A 23,060-nucleotide genomic window follows, 5' to 3' on the forward strand; every position below is an offset into this window, starting at 1 on the left:
ATGAGCAAGGGAGGTTTCCCAGGACAATCACACCAGTAGTCATCCTGTTACACATACCACACCATATTCATATGGCCACAACACTGTTAGTTACGTGTATTGCTTTTAAATACTGTGTCCCATGATTTGAAAATTTAAGCTCATGATGGGTGGAAAGAACTGGCTCTCTAACAGATCGTGAGCAGTCACTGGATGGTTCATGCAGATCGGTCACCCATTACAAATGACCTGACCTAATGGGTAACTGCTCCAGCAGGTACAGTTGCATTTTTTCTCCCCTGGGAGAAAGGAAGATTTCCGCTGGTTCTGGTGGCCGAACCAACAGAATAAATCTGGGTTTGGGCACATGTAATCCTGCCCCACCTTCCTGGCGACGTCCCTCTGCTGGGCTGATTATACAATGGCTGATGGAGCAGCATGTCACAGAAAAGAAGAACTGGGCCTGGACCTCCATCCCAGAGGGGCCACAGACCATGGCAAAGCTGCAGGTCACAGGGAGCCTGTGAACACAGCACCATGTCATGGGCTGCAGGAAGTCAGATAACTATGAGTTAAGCATATTAAAAGCAGGGCTCTCTCAAGAGACAGTCCAGCACGTGGGGTTCTGGACCTGGGAAGATAATAATGGCTCAAACACAAGAAGCATTACTGTTGTTACAGATGTAGACCCAGCTCCTCTCTGCTCCATTCACAGGCCACTTCACAGAGCTCAGTCCACATGGATGCAGGAGAAGAGTGGCCAGCAAAGGTCAGCCCAGGGGACTCAGAGGTCCATGTATCATTAGGAAAAAGCTGTAAAAGTACGGGAGGCAGATGTGCCATGGAAGAGCTGCAAAGGGGGAGACAAGCTTTTGAAGCAAAGGCCAGACAGCATGAAGGCAATAGACAAAAAGGAACAACGTGGAACCGGTCTTGCCTCCCTTTTGGGCAGCTGGTAGTACACAACGAGAGAAAAAAAAAATCTAGATCTGCTTCTGAATACAGAGATAGTGAGGATGTGGTTGCCAATCAAATGACAAATCTGGAACAACTGCCAGGATCATGTAAGGATGTTTTTGCCCACACTCCCCATTTCCCCTCCCACCCCCTTAACAGAATTTTTAGTAGGTCAATATAGATTTCCTCCATAGGTAGTACACATTTCCAGCAAGGTTGTCACAAAATTTATTGACAGAACCATGTTGTAAACTTCATTATGAACCTTTCTGAAAAGCTACACTATTTCCGAGATAAATAGCATATGTCACAAAACCATCATTCTTTCCACTTTGGCAGCATCTTCAGGTTTTAATTTACAGCAAAAGCACTCTGCTCCCTAGACCTTGTAACACAAATGGTTGAGTTTCAACAAAATCTGACAGAAATTTTACAAGTTACAGAAGCTTCAAAGATGATTTTCATGAAAGCTGTAGTAAAGAGTATCTGCTAAATTAAAATAAGTGAAACTGGTGACCCCACCAAGGCAAAAGTCTATTAAGTGTACATTTTCCTTAGCAGCAGTCAGCAATATTGATGCTACAGGTACAGGGCAGCTGCCACACAGTTTGAAACGGGGATGTCACGGGACATCTTGGGAGGGTAAGAGGGAATGATGATGTTTGGTGGGGAATGTGGACAGAAAGATAAAGCACTAAAAACACAAGTTCCACTAATTCTGCTGCTGTAGAGTTTCTTTTTTTCAAAACAAATGGAGAAAACTACAAAACACAAACTCAAGGACATTATACTGTTTTATATTAACTCCATCTTGTTCCCATCTTAAGAGTAAAGCTAACAGTGGAAGTTTAACATATATTGTACAGTGTATTACTATAGCCCCATAGAACACAAAGTTTTAGGTGTAATAATAAATACTGTATTAATTAAAAGAAGATTCCATCATTCAAAAAAGCACTCTGCTGTGTCAGACCAATGACCTATTGAGACCAACTAACTACAGAATTCACTGTGAACTAGAAGAGCCTGTTTCAAACCCTTTTTAAAAAGTTATTAACGTCCAATAGCTTTCCTTTCAAACAAATTACATAAATAATGTATCAGCTTATACAAGAATAGGTTCAGTTAGTTAGGAAGTGTTAGTTATCTTTAGTAGAGAAGCCTCTCCTGGTTAGTCTGTACTAATCACACTGTCATTTGAGATAGCACCTGAATGACTTCCAAATTATTTCTGTTTAAGAATTTCATAGATGAATTTTCTCACAATTCAAGATCTTGTCGGCTTCCTGTTGTGTTGGAACAAAAATGCGTAAGTTGATATTCAGCTTGCCTTGTAGGAGGAGTGCTTGGGCTAGAGGGAGGGGGAAGAAAGTGTGTTATATTCAGAACTCTATAATATAAAGAGGAATGCAGTCAGACAAGACAGGCTTAAGTGATTTAACAATTCTCTGCAGTTTAAGGAAACTAATTCTGCTCAGTCACAGGCCTCTGGTATTTCTCTTGTGTTGCTTTGGCACTCATCTAATTCTTTGATGAACTGACTCATCATGCCAATCTGAAGAAATATTAGCCAAGATGGTTTTCTGTCATATTAGTGGTTGAGTTGGTTCTCTAAAGGACTAGGTCGGCACCAAATTCACAAGAAAGGTAGAAGAGCATAACCTGATCCTTTTTGGCATCAGCAAACTCTTAGATCAATTTAGCCATCTTGTTGAGCTGAACCACAAGTCACTGCTGCTATGTTTTTATTTTCACGGACCGAAAAAGTTTATTATTTATTTTAACTATTTAATAATAATTTTATTATTATTAAACGTATTGCACAAGTTTATAGCTTCTAAAAAGCCAATGTGCTCAAGATTTGAGTCAGAAATCTTTTCAAAATTCCAGTTAAATACACTGATAAAATAAAACCCCTAAGCAAACTTGGTGCCTCTGCTCCCCCTACTTTTTCCAGTACATTAATAAACATACTTTTATATGCAACCAATTGACTACAATGTTGGTTATCAACTCCATATATGGTTGTATACTACACAAAATCTTCTGTTTATAAGAAATTCAACTGTTCCATCTATTTATATTTTAATTTTTTTTGTAAAATATTTTAATACATTGAACCACATACACACTTAAGTACCACCCTTAAGAAGGCATCTAACGGAGAAGTTTCTAAGTATGTAAAAGTATTAGTAATTTTATTAAATTTTTTAGGTAATAATTTTCCCATGCATATTCTTGCAGCTCTCACAGATACAACTTATTGATCTCCACTTCTTTAACAACCTTGTTTAATCCCTGAATTGCTGAACTCAATGATAAAACACACTTAACAGCCATTTGCAGCAGAGTCTTTAAAACTGCCTCTTACAAACTGTATTAACCACTGGAATCACAGCAAGGAACAGCAGCAAGCCCACAGTTACATGCCAAAGCCATTCTCACAACGGCCACAGCAAGTCCTGCATTTCACCAAACTGGGAAGAGCGGCTATAAGTTCTCTCTTATTTAGTCCATTACATGATATGCAGATCACAAAGTGGCTACAACAAACCTAATATGAATTGTTAGATATATATTTTGAGAAACAAAGCTGAATTAACTTCTTTGAGATAACACAAAAGAATCCTTCATAGGAGAGGGAGAAAAAACAACAAAACAGATTCAAACATTAGAGGCAATGACTCAAGTTTTATTTAAAACTTTCCAAATGGTTTAATAACAACATCAACTAATGCACCATGGAGCCAGTGACAGTCTTGATCTAAGTACCCTAGTGAGGTTTGCAGTCAGCCTCAAGGTAAATACCATCACTTTTAAGAGTCGTCAGATGTCTGTTGAAAAAGGTTTTAACACAGATTTCCACTCCCATCCACCAGTGAAATAAACAGATGGACTAAAATGAGTCTTCAGTGTCACTGTGCTTCATATAACAAAGCAGAATTTTCTTCACCATGAATTATGGAGTCTTCATTTAGTAAAAATAAATTGTTACAGTAAACATATGGATAAAATAGTATTAGCACTGATTACAAAGGAAGCATGGTTCAACAACTGAAAGCAAATAAACGCTTCTTGACTTCAGAAATATCATCTGAGAGGGTCATCATGACAGTTACTTAGTTGCAAATGTTTAATTCAGGATAGAAAAATAAAATTATAGTATTAAAATCAGATTTTTAAATGCCTTATAAATACAGCATTTTTTCTGACCAAGTACATGTCCAAGGCACCTCAATCAGCCAAATTACCTCTTTCTCAGTTTACCTACACTAGCCTGGGTAACCTGAGTCTGGCACACAATCTCTTAAAAAAAACCCCAATCATCAGGCAACTCCAGAGGTACCTTAAACAGCAGTAAAAGTGTAGAAACTGATGGAACTTACAGCTACACACAAGGTCTGTACTTTATTCAAAATTTCTGTTTATTCACAAATAAGAAGATCCTTTAGGGGTTAAATAGTGGAAAGGTTTTAAATCAAAATTAGAAAGCCTCAAGCCCTGTAAGTAGCAGGGTCTTTGTTTAAAAGTAAGAACAGTATTCAGAAATAAAAGAATAAATTCCCTCAAAGTGCAGCAAAATAATTATTTCCATTTCATTCAAGTATAGCACCAAAAATGTTAAGTGAAGTTACTCGTCTGAACAAAAGAAACCCAGAAGCTGGCCAATACTGCTTATCCTGGCAGATAACCAAGAATTGTTTTGGGTCCCATGCAAAACAACACAGCTTTTCTGGCTTCGGCAAATCTTTGCCTAGGTCCTGGTCCTTAAGTTTACTAACAGCACAGAAGCCAGAAGCAGTCAGCATCAGGCAGAGAAAAAGGTAAAAGGCATCCTATGTGACCTGCAGAATTATTCTAACTACTCCTCAATCCCATTGATAAGAAGAGTTGCTGAAACAGAAAAGACCACCACGCACAGGTTACAGTGAATTACCTATTTCCTTTTCAGGGTCTTTTTCTACACATGTAAACCACAAATATGTAGCTACGAGAGAAGTTAAAGAACATCATCATTAGATAACAAGCCACCTTAAAAAAAACCCAAAGAATTTGGTCAAAGTACCCAGATTTTTCAAAGTAAACAAGTGCAACAGACCCACATCGTGTAAAAGTAAAAAATAATCAAACACTCACTTTTTGATTTCTCGGAGGAGCATCCGAATAAGGATGGCCTGTAGTGGCTCAATCATTAATTTTCTCCACATATCAAGAGCTAGCTGTCAAGACACAACACAAGTTTATATCAATAACAAATACCAAAAAATTCCCCAAACAATACCAAAGATGACACAATTCCCCATTCAGGATTTTTTAAATTAAATTGTTAGATACCCTCTTATTTCTCCTTTTTAAAATTCCTTTGTTTGCCTCCCTCACACACACCATTTGTCAAAATATTAATATATTATGTTATCTTTTTTTTTTCCTAGAACATCTGACTGCACGTGGATGAAGTTGACATAGATCTGTATGCTTATCGATGTCAGACATAGCATTTCTAGTCAGGCATGTTTAAACACGCGCTTCCTACACACCTCATAGGACTGATTTGTTCCTTGGTTCCACTCTGTCAAAGATTCTCAAACACATATAAGGACTCTAAGCAGGTCAGTTATGAGGGCAAGTTTTGAGTGTAAATACAAATAAAATGTGCACAGTAATAGGTAAGTGACATGCCTTTCTACCTGAAGTGTTTGAATGTGTGCAGACACCAGTGTTTCTAAAAATGATGGCAAAATAAGCCTCGGCTGACAACAGAGAATGTCTCTTGGCCAGTTTGTCAGTAGTAAAAGATACAGAAGCCTTACATCAGCACACAGAAAGCATCTCCAAACTAAGATGAGTACAGCTTAGAATCTTAGAATGTCCTGAGTCGAGGGGACCCACAAGGATCGAGTCCAACTCCTGTTCCTGCATATGACAACCCCACAGTTCACACCATGTGTCTGAGGGTGTTGTCCAGTCTCTTCTTGAGCATTGTCAGGCTTGGGGCCATGACACCTCCCTGGGAGCCTGTTCCAGCGCTCCACCACCCTCTGGGTGAAGAACTTTTTACTAATGTCAAGCCTAAACCTCCCTTGGCACATCTTCCTGACATTCCCTCGGGTTCTGTCACTGATCACAAGAGAGGAGAGATCAGTGCCTGCCCCTCTGCCTCCTCTTGTGAGGAAGCTGTAGCTGCGATGAGTTCTTCTCTTAGTCTCCTCTTCTCCAAGCTGAACAAACCCAGTGACTTTAGCTGCTCCTCATACGGCTTCCTCTCCAAACCCTTCACCAACTTCATAGTCTCTTCTGGACACTCTCCAGTATCTTTTTTATCCTGTGTCACCCAGACTTGCACACAAAGCTCCAGGTGAGGCCGCACCAGTGCGGAGCAGAGCAGGACAACACCCTCCCTGCCTGGCTGGCCATGCTGTGCTGGATGCACCCAGGACATGGGTCCCTCTTGGCTGCCAGGGACACTGTTGGTTCATGTTCAACTTGCCATCAACCAGAACCCCCAGATCCCTCTCTGCAGAGCTGCTTTCCAGCATCTCATCCTCCAGGCTGTATTTACAGCCAGGGTTGCTGTGTCCCAGGTGCAAAATCCGGCACTTGCTTTTGTTGAACTTCATGTGGTTGGTGATTGCCCAGTTCTCCAATTTGTTCAGATCCCTTTGCAGGGCTTCTCTGCCCTCAGGAGTATCAATAGCTCCCCCCAGTTTTGTGTCATCAGCAAACTTGCTAAGCAATCTCTCAAGTCCTGTGTCCAAGTCAAGTATGAAGACATTGAAGAGTGCTGGCCCTAAGACGGTTCCCTGTGGAACGCCCTAGTAACTGGTCATCAGCCCAACTTGACTTCATTTAATAGAACCCTTTGAGCCCAGTCCATCAGCCAATTGCTCACCCACTGCATTGTGTGTTTACCCAGCTGCATGTTGGACACCTTGTCCTGGAGAATACTGTGAGAGACAGTATCAAAGGGTTTACTGAAATCCAAAAAGATCACGTCAACAGGCTTCCCTTGGTCGACTAGGTGGGTAACCTTGTCGTAGAATGAAATTAAGTTGGTCAGGCAAGACTTTCCCCTCATGAACCCATGCTGGCTGCGACCAATGACTGCATTGTCGTTCAGATGTTTTTCAATAACTCCCAGAACAATCTTCTCCATGATTTTGCCAGGCACAGAAGTGAGGCTGACAGGCCTGTAGTTGCCAGGGTCATCCCTGTTGCCCTTCTTGTAGATTGGGACAATGTTTGCCAGCTTCCAGTCTTTGGGAAGCTCTTCAGATTCCCAAGAGCATAGAAAAATCACAGAGAGAGGTCTCGCTATGATGTCAGCCAGCTCTTTAAGCATCCTTGGATGAATCCCATCGGGCCCCATCAACTTGTAGGGATCTAGCTGGAGTAGCAGATTCTGTACATGTTCTGGATTGACTGGGAATTTATCGTTCTCAGTCATGGTTTTCCAGCCCAGAGTTATGGGGCCCCCAAGTCCATCATTGGTGTTGAACACTGAAGCAAAGAAAGCATTAAACATCTCAGATTTGTCTATGTCCCTGTTAATAAGGTGACTGTGCTCATCAATTAACAGGCCAATGTTATTTCTAGCTTGCCTTTTGCCATTACTGTGTTTTTAAAAGCCTTTTTTATTGTCCTTCACAGTATTGGCCAGCTTCAATTCTACTTCAGCTTGGGCAGCACGAATTTCCTCCCTACAATGGCGAGCAGCATCTTTGTAGTCCTCTCACATTGACTGACCTTGCTTCCACTGATCCTGTAATTTATTTTTTCACTGTATTTCAAGAAGAAGATCCCTGTTCAACCAGGCTGGCTTTTTACCTTGTCTGCTAGATTTTCGGCATTTTGGGATGGCCTGGTCCTGTGCTCTTAGTAGGTGGTACTTAAAAAATGGCCAACACTGATGGACCCCAACACCTTCAAAAGTTTCTTCCCAAGGAATCTTACTAATTATTTCTCTGAGCAGCCTGAAGTCTGCTCTCCTCATAGCTAGTATTAAGGTATTGCTTGAAGTTTTCCTCCCATTAGCAAAGATTTTAAACCTGATTTCTTCATGGTCGCTGTGGCCAAGGGAGCCACTGGTCACCACATCTCCTGTTAGTGAGTAGCAAATCTAGGAAGGCACCTTTCTTGGTCAGTTCCCTTAGTACCTGCACCAAGTTATTGTCCAGATGCTTCAGCAATCTTCTGGACCTTTTGCTGCCAGCTGTGTGATATTCCCAGTTGACATCCAGCAAGTTAAAGTCCCCCATAAGGACAAGGACAGATTATTTGGAGGTTTCACTTAGTTCCTTAAAGAATAACTCAGTGTCATCATTCTGGCTGGGTGGCCTACAGTAGACACCCATAATGACATCTGCTTTATTTGTCTGATCCTTAATCATTACCCAGAGGCTTTCAACTTTGCCATCACCAGCTGCCAGCTCCAAGCACTCCAGCCCCTCTGCTACATACAATGCCACCCTCCCGCCTTTCCCTCCTGTATCTGTCCATCATCGCGCAATAGTCATAGGATTCATCCCACCAGGTTTCGCTAATGCCAATTATATCATATCCCTGGGACTGGGCCAAGGTTCCTAGTTCATCTTGCTTTTTCCTCATGCTGTGCGCATTAGTGTAGAAGCACTTCCAGTGTGGTTGATTGTGCCCTTCACCTCGTGGCACAGTCTGAGGAATCCCCCTGCCATGCGCCTTCTCAGGCTTTGGTGTGCCATCCTACTGCTCATCACTGATCTGCCTGCTACCACCTCCTTCCCCCTTCCAATCTAGTTTAAAGCCCTATCAATCAGCCTTGCTGGCCCCTGAGCAAGCACCCTTTTCCCCTTCTGTGAGAGATGCATTCCGTTGGGTGTTAAGAGACCTGACAAAGGACTGACTTTCCCATGGTCAGAAAAAACAGCATTCCACCCATGACACCAGTAGCTTAGCCATGTGTTGATTTGCTGGGCCTGCTTAAGCAGAGTCACTGGCAAGCTAATGCTTGACTTAAATGGAATTCAAATCATCTTCATATGAGGGATAGGTCACCCTATTCCTAATATATCAGAGGATTAATCAAACAGACTCAAATATCTCAAACTCTGTTGGGTGAAGTAATTGCTCTCAAAACATACAGGTTTTAAAGACACAACCACAGTTGTTCAAAGGAGTTTTTACAAGCAAGTCAAAATCAGATTTAAAGCCCAAAGGGGATAATGCAATCCCTCACATGGGGAAAATACACACATTTGAGACCTCTAAAATCACCTACCAGTGAGTAGTAGACTTAGAAAAAATTAAATGTCCAAAATCAGTGAGGACAGAGGGAATATTGCTGCTAAGAAACTTTTGACACAACTAACAGGTCCTTAGCTGTAAAAATGAAAATACTGAAAAGAGGCATCCAGCTTTCAACTAGGTATATGATCTGACCATTTTGTGAAACTAATCTTCATTCTCAAGAGCAGACAAATGAACTTGCTCTGTCACAGCTATCCAGCTCCTGTGCTGTAATATAGGATACAAAAGTCTGGGAGGTAAAGCTGACCCAATGGCATCATAAGCAGGTTCAAAGAAGAAGTAAAGGTTTGCTTATAAATCAAAAGAGATATAACATCTCGAAATCCAAGTTGTCTTCGAAGTGATTTTCAGTGTCTTGCCTTATGGAGAGTAGTAGTAGAACTGTTAGAGGGAAACAGTTTCCCTAAGCCATCAGGAACTCATCCAGCAGAGAACACTGAAAGAAGGTACTTGTGGAGAACAAAAATGGAATGACACAGTTTGTGACTATGAGGTAAACGGGATGACCTCAGGTAACACTATATAGCAATGCAGTCTCTAGTATGGTCCCTCTCACACATGATCTACCAATCTAAAACAGCTTTAAGCTGCCTCTTAGAATTTTCTTGTCAGGTAAACTACAGACAGGTCAATCCAGCAACTTGATCAAGAGACTTTTTATCCTTGAAGAGAGGGACGGAACACAGCAGATTCCTCCATTTTCCATAATCTGTTGCCTCATGATGGGAGAAAAGAAACAAACCAAACAGGACGCACATCTTAATTGCCTTCTAGCTCAGGGCTTCCACAGAGACATCAAGAAATCAGAAGTCTGAAACTCATAAAAGGAGCTCAACTCAGCAAAAGCAGTATCCTTCACTGTGCATTTATAACATACAGACCAAAAAAACCCACCCAAGCCTCTTGCAAGCACTGGCAGATGACTTTCATTGAATGATCTCATCCTGTATTCTTCCTAGTACAACAATTACTGAATGTCTGGAATGCTTATTGGGATGATAAACTGTCTGAAGCAATGCCCATACACATCACATACACAGCTCTGGTCTCTTGTATGTACCTACTGTTACACATCCCAGAAGAACTAGGCAAACATGTCCTCATTTAAGATTACTGAAAAGCTCTCAAAGTTTCATTAGCACTCAGGAGTGACATTGAGACAAATTTTAGTACATAAAAGTACAGCTCTGCTTCTACAAATACTGGACACTATTTCTGTAACTTCATGCTGAGACTGATTAGAACTACTTATAAAATAAGCATGTTTGCTCTTGGGTAGATAAAGGACACATCATCTCATATCTAAAAAGGGGTAAACAATAATTCCTTCCATTATAAAGTGATGAACAGCTGAAATAAAGATTTCTGTCAAACTCCTTAGTGCAAGCCAAAGAATGAAAGATGGAATCGTAAACAGGAATCATAACGAAAAAGAAAACACTTTCAAAACAAAGATGTGATAAACTTGGTGCATGCCTTGTAGGTCAATAAATGTGAACTACTTTTATTTCTGGGACAATGAATTCATCGAAACAGTACCACAATTTAATGCATTAAACTACTTGCATGTAGGACTCCATTCCTTTTCAGGGCAAAGGAGTAACTACCATAAACCTAACCCTACATCAGTAATGAACAGAGATTAATTTTGCTGCCTCAAGATCTGAAATTTACCTCCCACTACTACACAAAGACAATATTTGGCAAATACAAATGGAAGGAGTCTTGGGGAGTGAGATAATGAAAACCTCATTAGTAGAATTCCAGACATCATGATCTGAAGATCTTAATCTAAAATCAAAGGCTGCCAGCTACAGATTAAGAATCTTGACCCTCCCCATAACCTGCTCAAATGATGAGCTAGGGATGTACCATCCTAAGGACAACTGCTGGGAAGCCTGAAGAAAAGTGTACACCATTGTCCTCCCCTGCTTATGATTCCTTAAACACGAGGAAGACAGAATACTCAAAAAAAAAAGCTGAATTATCAGGTCTGCTGTTTGTTCTTCTTTGGTAAACATACCCTATGGCATAAAGCTCTGAAAACAACTTGCCAGTATCATCCTTTGGGTGATAGCTCAGAATGGAGCAGCACACTGAAATGGGGGAAGAATTCACTAACCCATCAGCATCACTCAGTCCCAAGCACAAGCCCACATCTACTCCCAGCCCACATAGCAGCTGAACTAACAGACATTCACACAGTGCTAAGGAGCACTGCTGCCTATTGTTGGGACAGACTTGGCTAGATCTCAGTCTGAGAAAATGAGGAATAACATTTATGCCATTTTCAAGATACCACAAACAGTGCAGCAGTATCCACTTCCAAGCTCGGACAAGCCTTCACTGATGCCATAGACTAGCAAGCCTTGGAAACAGTACAGGTAAGCAAGAGAAGAATTTCCTTTCCTGAAATGCCTTGACTTAAACTGTATCATGTTTCTGGTGCTTTTCTAACTGCCCCCAACCTGTCAGAGGGTTGGCAATTTCATTGGGCAGTGATATCTTCATCAGCTGCACAGCTGGGCCAGAAGCACAGAAGATGCTTCCTCATGTACCACAGTCTCTCCTCACTCTTAACTAAAGGCAGCAGAGATCTCCTACTTAAAACAATGAAACCAAAGAGCTAGAACACTAACCACTGACAGGACAAGTTCTGACATTAAGAAAAAGAGAACAACAACAACCAAAAAATAAAACAAATCAAACAAACAAACAAAAAAAAACCACACACACATTTTCTCTAGCTTTCCAAACCAAAAGACGCATTCGCTTCCCTTTTAGATAAAAAGGCAAATGTAAAGGAAAAAACAATACACCACTAGAGAATAAAATGAACTATCCATTTAGCAGTGTGTATATATACAGACACAAGGCAAAGAGATACATGCACAAGCATTCAAAAGAAAACTTTCTACTCAACCATATTCAGAATTGTGGTTTTGTTGTGACTGAGACTGAAAAGGTGTTTTCAAAATCTTCTTAACAACATACTGAAACACTTTATTGTGAAAAATTTGGTATTTCTTTTTACTGTAAAATTGTCTTTTCATTTTACTTTCTTATATTTCACGGTAAGAGTAGCTGTGAAGTGACAGAAACAATGTATACTTCACTTCTGCATAGCTGAAGTGCACAGAGTGGTCTCTCAGAACATACAGTCCTACTGCTAACAATTTTTTCCATTTTATAGTTATTTAAAAACTACTCTCAGCCTCCTCAACTTACATTACTGTGTCAACATCCTTGTGCTTACCTCAGATTACCTTTTTTATTTAAAAACAAGCCCACCCTACATCATACTTTTGTGCACAGAATGTCTACCTTTTTGTTCAAAATCTCTATCCCAGTTGCTACAATAGAAGTACAAAACAACTTGCATTAGAAAATAAGATGTGCAGTATCACAGAAGACTAATCTCAAAAAAAGCTGCTATATTTTGTGACTTCAAGAAATACAAGCCTAAAAGAAGTAATATTTCAAGGGTTACTGATAAGGATGCACATCCCACAAGTCAGAGGGGCAAGGAAGAGCTTCCCCCCAACCCGGTCACTATATTTTTCTCATTTTACAAAGGGTTCAGCACTTTCATATTCTACCGTATTTAACTATTCAGATTCTGTGACACAGACAAAACTTAAAAGGACAAAGCTGGACTTGTAGAGCTGCTGAATGTAGTTTATAACCAATATCACTTTCAGGGATACTTACCTCTCCTATTTCCATCAACGGTTCATTCATATCCACCCCTCCATAACCATACTGAAGATCAGCTTCAGTCAATTTGTTCTTCTTAATAAACTGTGTGTTGAGGTACCTACAAAAATAAAGATACACCAATGAAAACACGCAAAATTTAAGTTCGGTGCTTTTGTTTGTTTGTTTGATTTTTGTTGTTGTTTGATTTTTTTTTTTAAATAAATTTGGGACTGTGGAATGTCTTCCACATCACAAAAGAGAACCTCTTCTAACCAATGCCATTGCTATCTGCAGGAAATTCTTAAAAAAGAAATTACTTCAGTTTAAAAGACCTTACATTATATAAAACCAGTACAGTGTTAGTAGCTGAGATAGCAAACAACAGCCTGATATATCAGTCAGCATTTTCTTGGTGTGCCATACACTTGTGTAAGAATCCAGCCTCTCAATATACACTGCCATATTACTCATACATGCTAGAAAAACATCCCTGACTATCAGATATTTTTAAGTAAAACGTATTTTCTTCTACCTGCACTGTTTATTATTTTGCATTTCTCTCAGACTAAAACACAAAAATACTGTCAATTTTTACAGCGACAATTTTTGTCAGTTATGATCCCTTACTCAGGTCACGATAACTAGCAAATGGCTGTATTACAAATTTTAATTAAAATAATGTCTGCAAAATAACAGTTACAAAGGAGAAATGTTATCAATGCTTTTTTAAAATTTTAGTATTTAATATTTACTATTCTACGCATAGTTTTTTTAAAAGACGTGCTAAAACTTCCCTCTTAATTCTCAGTAACATTTTTGAAGTTAACCATTCTCCTCCTTTACAGACATCTGGGAAATAAATTCTAATAATTTCATAAGTACACTTATAATATTTGTTATGTTAGTGGTTAAATGAGGTAACTGAGAATTTTTGTTTTAAATTCTGATCCAACTAGCAGTTTTGAGATGCCCAGTTTCAGACACTGAAGAGTTTTAAGAGATTTAGGTTTCAGAGGCTGCACCAGACTAGTGGTGTCTGAACACTGGGCAGGAAGGCAAACAACAGGCAAACAAGAAAAGGAGAAACACACTGTGGAAACCCATGAACTTTAAAGAATTTAGGATACCACAGAGACCAAAGAAGGAACTTGTGATAGTACAGTGGTGAGAAACTGGAATACAGTGGCCTAACCTGCTTTTGGACTCCAGAGTCTCATAAATGACTGTAAAACGCTCTGCTACAGTCAACAATCAGCATAAATTGTAAATGCAAGTCCATGTTTAAGGCTACAGGCCTGACATTTCACACAAAACTTGTGTGGTCGCCCAGGATAGCTGGAACACAAGCCTCAAGCAGGCACACTCCTTGATGATATTTCCCACACCTCCATGTGAACAAAGCCAGCAGCTGCCATGCTGCTTTTTCCCCCGCTAAGCTTGCTAAAAAGGAAAGCCCCAGGCTCATTCACACCATCTCTCTTCCACGACTTCTCAACAAATCCAGATTGGGCAACTGATCCGTCTTAAAACTGATGTAACCAGAAGTAAACAAACAAGTTTAACCTAGATAAGTAGCCCTGCAAAGATCTACTTGATTCAAGCAAGAAGGGGGTGGCAAGAAGTGGGCAGGCAGAACCACTTGTGGCAAGAGTGTCTCTGCCTCAAAAGCAAAACCAAATTTGGCCACATCTGTTCTCCCCTTCTCCTACTTTTACCATCAACTTCCAGAACAAGCATAAGCAAATAACTGCAAAGGACGTGCAAATAGTATAATCTCGAATCAACTTCTCCACTGAAGTCACAAACCATTTTTCACCTTGAATAACTACCTCAAATACTTCCTCTGCATTTCTTACTTTTAGGAGACAATCCATAAAATTCACCTGTAACTTACTGAGGAGACAAGGATTGGGCATGAATTGATAATACCAGAAATCACCCACAGACTCTTGCTTCTTTTGAGATAAAACCTGCAGGTGAAAATTTGAAATGCCTGATCACACAGCTCATGCCCCATTACATGAGAGCACACCTGTGCAGGCTTATGCTCTACTGTCTGATGAGGGAAATGGCAAACAAGATGAGAAAATTGAGGTTTGTTTCCTTTCATGGTATTTGCAAAGCAACATACATTTTGGTACCCAAACCTCAAAGCACACCCACCAAGCTTCCACTCCAGAAAGAAGTTTAAAAGTTTGGAACTTAGAAGAGTGTTACAAGGCTCATTCAAAACAAATACCTGCTTTACAGTGGAATGCTGAAAGGCATTGTTCCATCTCAATTAACAATATCAGGAAAATATCTGGTATGTAAGTATTTTTGTGGGCGATTTTTTTCAAATATAAAGGATTTGGTAATTCAGCAAAATAAATGGATAAGTTATTTAAGAAAGAATTTAGAAAAAAAAAAAACCAAAACACACTGCAAAAACTAGTTAGAAGTGTAGCTAATTATTGGGACAGGTTACCTAGTAACTTTCATGTATTTGGTACTTTTAGATCAACCAAGGACAGTCTAACCACAGGCTACTATTCTAGAAACAATGACCACATTTCCAAAGCAATGTTTCCATGTGTCAATAGCCCACAGTGTCCTTGGGCTACAGACTTTGCAAAGCCTTGTCAGAGGGATTAGATCTAGATTGTTTCTCTTTTAAAGTTTTATTTGCTTTTAGTAGTTTGAATTACACACTCCTGGATAAAAAACAAATATTAGCGTTGGTAAAATAGACATTGTGAAATTCAGCTTGACTGTAATAAGCCTAAGAGTGTACCTGTCCCAAGTCAGCACCTGGTTATTATGTTCTCCACGATAAAGCCAAAAGTATTTACCTCCTTAAGTCTTTGTCCATCCATTATATGACACCACAAAACAACACATGTGACTATATGTATTTCTAGAAGCACCATACTTTTTTAAGCAAAAAGGATAGATGCCCTCTATTCATATTTTTTTTCTTCCTCTGAAAGCTCTCCAAAGAAGAAACTTTTGAGTAACCACTTTTTTGTGTATTTGTGCATTTTGCTTTTTTTCCCCCTCACCCTGCCCCACTTCTACCCACATAGTCAGACTGCTACACTGATCCCCAAAATGGCACATGAATCTAGAAGAACAGTATACAGGAATAAACCTGACCAAGTGCTGAGGAAACTGCTTTCAGAAATTGGCACCGAGAAAACCCTGCTAACGATTTTCACAGGCCGCTCACTGCAAGTGTTCATGGACAGAGAAATGGAAGGATAAAGACCCTATGAGGCAACATCATTTACTCTTCTGATGTACAGAAGGTACTTAAAAAACCAAACAAACCATAACTAATTATTAGAGTTAGTTTTCATAAGCTTTCAGTTTGTTTTTTAAGATTTTCTTCAACCTACCATTTGCTCAATTAAATTGCTCTGCAAACTACAGAATGCGCACACAACCACATCACGAAGTGACAAATGGGTTCATTACTGTACAACAGGAATTAGCAATTGTATTAATGTTTTCAGTAATTTCCATGTGCACTCATAGGGCCATTGGTGCTAAATCTATTTGGGACCAGTTATGAACAGAGTTCCTCATGGGCGGATACCAAGTTAGCAGTTTGTCTTGTGGAGCTGACAGTGAACCAACCACCTCCGTGGTGGTACCAGCGAGAGCGTATCAACAAGTCAAGGGAGGTGCTTGTTCCCTTGGCACTTGTGAGGACATACCTGGAATGCTACAACCAGTTCTGAGTACTCAAATACAACAGATCCAGAAAAATGAAGGAAGAGTCCAGAGAAAGCTCACTGAAATAGCTAGGGTGCAGAGCATGAGACATACATAAGATGAACTCTTCTCAGAGAAGCACAGAAAAAGGACAAGAAACAATGGGCCCAAGTTGCAGCAGGATGAATTTCAAACAGGCACGCAGGAGGATTTTTTTAGAATTAGAGTCATCAAGCACTAAAACAGGCTGCTCAAAGGCAGCAAAACCTCTGTCCTTAAAGGAGCTCAGAATTTGACTCAACAAAACCTTAAGCAACCTGATTTAACTTTGACGCTAGCCCAGCTCCGAGCATAAGGTTCAAATGGACAACCTTCAGAGATCACCTACTCTTTTTTTTAATGTTTCAATGAAAACACGCAATGGTCTTCACAAGAGCTACACTAAAAGCAGCAGAACCACTACGCTTTATACAAGCAGAATGCTTTAACATGTGTAGTAGTGCACACCGAAGCTCACAGCACTGGAAATTTTCATAATCCAGTATCTGCTCCGATTCATTCTTAAGCACAGATCAAGTATTTGTTGGTCTACAGATCTGTAAAATAGGGTTCAAGTAGTCTTCCACAATTTGAGAATTAGCTAATAAATCAAAGTCACTTCATTACAACAAAGCACTGCATATACTAAAATTCTATTAATACAACAGCCATATTAAAATGTTAAGACCAATCATAAGTATTTGATGTGGAAGTAAACCTCACAGGGCTACCAAATGCTACAGCTTAGAATTAAGGCAGTTCCTTCAGTGGAAGAAGATTCAACAGAAAACTATCATTAACGTTAGCGATTTCAAACGTTGACTGGACTTGTTATTTGTTTACATCTTCCCCACATGTATCATAGAATCATTTTGGTTGGAAAAGACCTTTAAGACCATTGAGTCCAACCGTTAACCTAATGCCAGTCCACCACTAAACCACGTGTCCAAGAACCTCATCTATGTGTGTTTTAAACACCTCCAGGGATGGTGACTCTATCACTTCCCCAGGCAGCCTGTTCCAATGCTTGACAACCCTTTGAAGATAATTTTCCTCATATCCAATCTAAACCTCTCCTGGCACAACTCACGGCCGTTCTCTCTTGTCCTATCACTTGTCACCTGGGAGCCGAGACCAACCCCCTCCATGCTACAACCTCCTTTCAGGCAGTTGTAGACAGTGATAAGGTCTCCCCTCAGCATCCTTTTCTCCAGCTCTGGATTCCCTCAGGATTATTCCTTTCTTCTTGTCTTCTGCTTCCATAACTACGTTCTTCCCAAAACCGACCTGGAGCATATTCAGCTATTGCTCTCTTTAAGCAACATTCTTAGACTTAAGCTGCAGATCACTGTAATAATTCCAAAAGTTTAACAGCTCATTTGCAAATCTTACCTGTATAAACAGTCCATATAGTCTGCCCCTTTGCTATACTCTTCCCAGTATCTGTGATACATAACCAGTACTTGCTCTTCAGCTTCCAGAACTCTCTGTGACGGAAGACACACACAAATCCCACTAAAATTAGTACAAAATAGTGTGCATACATACATACATAGAAAGTTATAACAAATTATAATTTTGAAATAACTAACACATATTCAAAATTAAGGCCACATCCAAGCTTTAACCAGTCTAAAAATAACATTGTTGCAATGACCAGAAAACTAACAAAGCACACTTCGCAGTTTCAGTAAGCCGGCTACAACACCTGAAGTTGCTTTATTGTGCATTTAAAAAGAACAATCTCTATAATGTGTCGTTTTCTATTCGTCTTCACAAAAGTACTTGCTTAAATAAGCATAGTTCATATTCTCACATCATACTGGTGGGATAACTCACATAACTATTACCTCACCAACACAGATCAATTTTAAATTCAGGAAGCCATATGCACACTGGAGTAGCTCCCTTCTAATCAGTTTGCCTTATGGGTCAGACAAGGCCTGGAATAGAACAAGTTCAACAAAGCGCAGATATGCACAAACTTGAATTCATTTTAAATTATGTCAAACCAGGCCCAAACCTTTTATAATTTAAGCAAATAATCATCTAAGAAGTTGCTGATGTACTGAACTTCTCAGCATATATTCATACTTCAAAGGAATAAGTTCAACAATTTAAACTAATTAGTAAGATTTGTGAAGGAGGATTAAATCCTAGGAATTCAACTATAATTCTCTCTAGGGTATGTAATTTTAAACTCTGGCTCAAGCAGAAAAGGAGCCTATGCAAAAATAACATAAAAGCGGAAAGCTGGTAGACAAAACAGAATTGAGAGTGCTTTCCTCCGCAGTACGCATTTACCAAAGGTTTTCCAACGTTATTTCAAAGACAAATGGTAGACAGCCAAATTAAAAAAATGGATGTATGCATTCTGCAACTTCCCACAGCTCCTACTGTGCTGGCACCCACCTGATTACCCTAAATGAGCTCATTCAGCTCACTAAATAAAAGAATAACAACTTTTTTGGCCAAGTTGTCTGCCAGTTTAGTGAACTGATTCAGTCTACCAAAGTGACAGAAGTACCTTCTCTGCAACCAGTGGAACTACCCATTAAGATACTCAGCCTGTCTTGTCGAATGCCTGAGCTCAAAAACTTGCATTGAGGCAACTAGCAGTACTACCCAGAATTTGCAATTCTTCATTCCCTATACATAAACTGAAGACAGGTGGACCTCTTATTTAAATCTACTTTTTACTGAAATACAAGGAGACGCTGTTCATCTACCCTATTTATTCTGTTGAAATTGTCCATCTTAGCTAATTAGAAAGAAGTTAAATCACAGTTATATAGTTACACAAATATTGTTATTTGTCATAATAAATAATTTGTCATTACTTCCTCTGTTCCTAAGCACTGTCATTTTACTTCCCACGTATTTCACAAGTTTTCTTTAGTAGAGTATATACAATCAGATACATTTACATTGTAACAGAAGGCTAATGATAAACGACAGCACATTTGGAAAACAAAGACATTTTTGTAACTTGCTGGATTATAAGCATTCAACAGAAAAGAACTAATTTACTTTTCAAGCCGGCAAATATTTTATATAAACCATAACTGTTCTTTTAAAAAGAAACTTCTTTCTTTTGTGCTCCATGTAGACAGATATATAACTGTTTACATTGCGTTGTGTGATGTATGTGTTTCATATATCAGATTTATATATTCTGTCTCTGGAACTCTGTCACCTGTGATTTAATCTCATAAAATCTGTATCCTTCTATACATACAAACAAAGCCCCTCCCGAAAGTAAAAAAAAAAGATGAACAACACCTACATGTACATCAGTAACTGTATAGGTTACCTTGTGCAAATGGCGTACATGATTCTCCAGAAAAATTTTCGTTTCAGTATAAAGTCTCTCTCCCAGAGGTTCAGGATAGGCCACACACAAAGCATAAATGTCTCTGGGCTGAGAGTCAAGGTTTGTATCTGCTTAAAGTGCGAAAACTTACCAACAAAACTGAAGGTTTACAGAACATTTTTTTCTTCCACATGCACATTTTAGACTTTTTATTTTTACAGTCAAGCACAAAAGATAAAACAGATAATTTTTTGAAACTAGCATAAACCCTGATTTGTGAAGAATCTAAGTTTTCAGTGTGGGTAATAAATTTTAAGTGGTGGAAGGCGAGGGAATGTTAGAGCTAAGATCCTGGAACTACTGGTAGCCCCATGCTGACATGACTTCTATCACTTATTTGACATCTATGAATAATAGATGGCTATCTCGAAGTGAAAAAGCAGCTTTCATTCAAAATTCTTCTTTTGCAGCGTGAGAAGAGTCAAAGAAACCTAAGGCCAAACTGCTGCTTAGGGGCCTTCACTTTGTGCTGAGAATAAGAACTTCAAAACCCTTGTACGATTTAACCGCTCCAGCAGTTGCTATTTGAGGGGCATTGCCCAGCACTGCGAAACTGAAGCAATTCCAAACTATGGGGGGAAAAAAAATAGATCATCAGCAATAAAATACTGTATCCAAGGCCCTAAATGCTTCCAACTACTGCCCTCGGGGTTAAAAAAGCATTTGCTTAAGACCTTATATTAACAAAAGGTTTTTAATACGTCTTCTCTAGAAGATCAAAGTACATCTTTTGGAAAATTTCTGTGATTGTCAGTCTTTCTCTGTAACTGAATCAAAATTCATAGAGCGCTTGAGGACTCACAGTCAGAATCATGATCATACGAACTATTTACTTCTTGTGATCTTTAGGTTGGTTCTTACATTAAAGATACATGTTTGTACATTTCTGATTCATTGTAAGATCCTTGTAAAATGGGGGAGGAGGGCGAAGAAACATGCAGAAAAATGGAAAAAAGCAGGTGGTCACTTGGCATATTTTAAAAATAATTCTGTTTGCAGTACAGCTACCTTCCTCCCTAGGTACTGTTCATCCCATTTATTTAGTTGGCGTAAAACCCAAGACAAAAACAGGAAGATCCTGATGTTCTACCCATTCAAAATGTTCTACTGCTAGAAAGCAGTTCGCAAAGTACAGCTGAACTATCACTCTCTACTTAAGTGTCATCAGCCTCTTAACCTAAAGAGCACTCCCGAGCCTACTGAACAGTTAGATGCAAAGACTTAGAAGTTGTACAAAGCATTCATAATAGCCAAGTTATTTTAAATCACATCTCAAACATAACTGTCACTCATCTACCAGACAATGAAATAACTCCAGAAGCACTTCTTTCTGCAGACAACCTGAAAGGAAATCTGAAGGTCAAAGGTGGCTCAAGATGACTCACGGTTTAAATAAAGTGACATATGGTCTTTCAAGCGAACTTTTCCAGAAGATTTTAACTCTTACACAGTTGTGTTTCCCAGTTCATTGCCACTCTGACATTTCAAGTTTGAAATATAGGCTATATTTAAAGATAAGCTATGTTTAACAATAAAATTAGCAGCAAAGTTACAATGAAAACACTATATTCAAGACAAACAAGTTCTGGGGAAGTAGTAAGGCAAAAATAAATTAATTCTCAGAGTGGAATATGAACAGTACAAGCCTCTCATCCCTGAAATACTATTAGTCTGTGTCCACTATCTGATCTCAGCTGTCTCAAGCAGCACAAGCAAACTTTTTTTAATACACTGCTGCAGATTGAAGTCGTGATTTTTTGCTGTATCTGTTCTTTAGTTTCCACATCATTATTTTCACTATAGAGAGACTGCAAAGATCAGGCAGTACTATAATCAGTGAAATAACCCATATGAATTTCATTAATATATATTTCAAATCATTTGTCACCTTTTTATTGTGCTTATTAAGCAATAAGAAAAACAGAGCTAATAGGACATTTCATTTAAAATCCCTGTAGACATTTAGAAACAGATTACTCAAACTGAATTTAACAGAGAATAAAAAACTAACAACAACAGAACGTATTTTTTTAAATGCCACATCTTCCTAAAATATATAACTAATACTTTGGCTTTTTTTATGTATTTAAAACCTGCAAAAAGCTTTCCTTTGAAGTGTATAGAGCTACCAGTTTCACCAACTTGTTGAATACTCAGCGAGCAGTTTGTGTTAAAACACAGAGTTTGGTTGAAGGCAGTAGAAGTACTAAACAATCAACATTTACGCTGGAAGTCACAAGTCACACAAGCTCCTCAAGCCATTCAGCCATAGATAATAAGAAAAAACGCTCTTGCCTGTGCCAAATTAGGCCTAATAGTGCCACTTTCCAAGGAACATAATTAAGAGATGATAGTAAGTAAGATCTTCAGAATTACATGCCAAATGATTCTTCCAAGACTGCTTCTCGAGTCTGCTATTCATAAGCGTCCCCCTTCTGATGTTCAATCAACTGGAGTAAATCCCAAAAGAGGATCAACAGCAGACTTGTGTACAAGGCTCCTGCATAACAAGTTCTAAGTGAAACAGTGTGACAATAGGAATCAACGCAATGCCTCATTCAATTATTATTTTAGATTTAAATCTATTTTAGGTGCCCTTGTTCAAATGTTTCATTTTAATCTACAAAAGTTGCTTGAAGATTGACATGTACAGTTCTTAAAAACTGCTCAGAAAGAATTACTTTCTTTGTCAGCATTTAAGTGCACAACTAATTGATTCCAAAAGTCTGTAAATTTTGGAGTCATTTGAACTTGACTCCAAGACAAGGTGAAGAGTCATGCCTCCAGAAATTAATTACAAAGTTTTAAAATGAAAGAGCTCCTTACAGATTATTGCACCATAGAACAAGACTCCACAAGGACTACGAGCAACTCTATTTTTATTTTATGTATTTATACAGATGCACACACACAAAATACAGGCAATGGAAAGGTAATTCTGAGAAATGGTAACATTCAGAAAGAGACTTTAGAGTCTAGCTCCTAAACACAGTATAAGCTTATGTTGAAAACATCTATGAGGAAGAACCTTCTC

General features: G+C 39.1%; 1 protein-coding gene across 5 annotated transcripts in view; it reads right to left on the reverse strand.

Annotated features, from left to right (window-relative positions):
• Positions 1 to 23,060, reverse strand: part of CUL2 (cullin 2) — a 52,771-nt gene that overhangs the window by 25,116 nt on the left and 4,595 nt on the right. For 4 of the 5 annotated variants that reach the window (XM_080338978.1, XM_080338979.1, XM_080338981.1 and 1 more), the window contains exons 3-7: positions 19,967 to 20,069; positions 18,046 to 18,140; positions 12,931 to 13,036; positions 5,074 to 5,156; positions 2,201 to 2,287 (exon numbers count right to left, since the gene is read on the reverse strand). In XM_080338978.1, the coding sequence (XP_080195104.1) occupies positions 2,201 to 2,287; positions 5,074 to 5,156; positions 12,931 to 13,036; positions 18,046 to 18,140; positions 19,967 to 20,069 (474 nt within the window). The remainder of the gene's footprint in view (positions 1 to 2,200; positions 2,288 to 5,073; positions 5,157 to 12,930; positions 13,037 to 18,045; positions 18,141 to 19,966; positions 20,070 to 23,060) is intronic. The other variant, XM_080338980.1, reaches the window with a different exon arrangement.

Source organism: Nesoenas mayeri, assembly GCF_963082525.1.
Source record: "Nesoenas mayeri genome assembly, chromosome: 2".
Taxonomy (NCBI): domain Eukaryota; kingdom Metazoa; phylum Chordata; class Aves; order Columbiformes; family Columbidae; genus Nesoenas; species Nesoenas mayeri.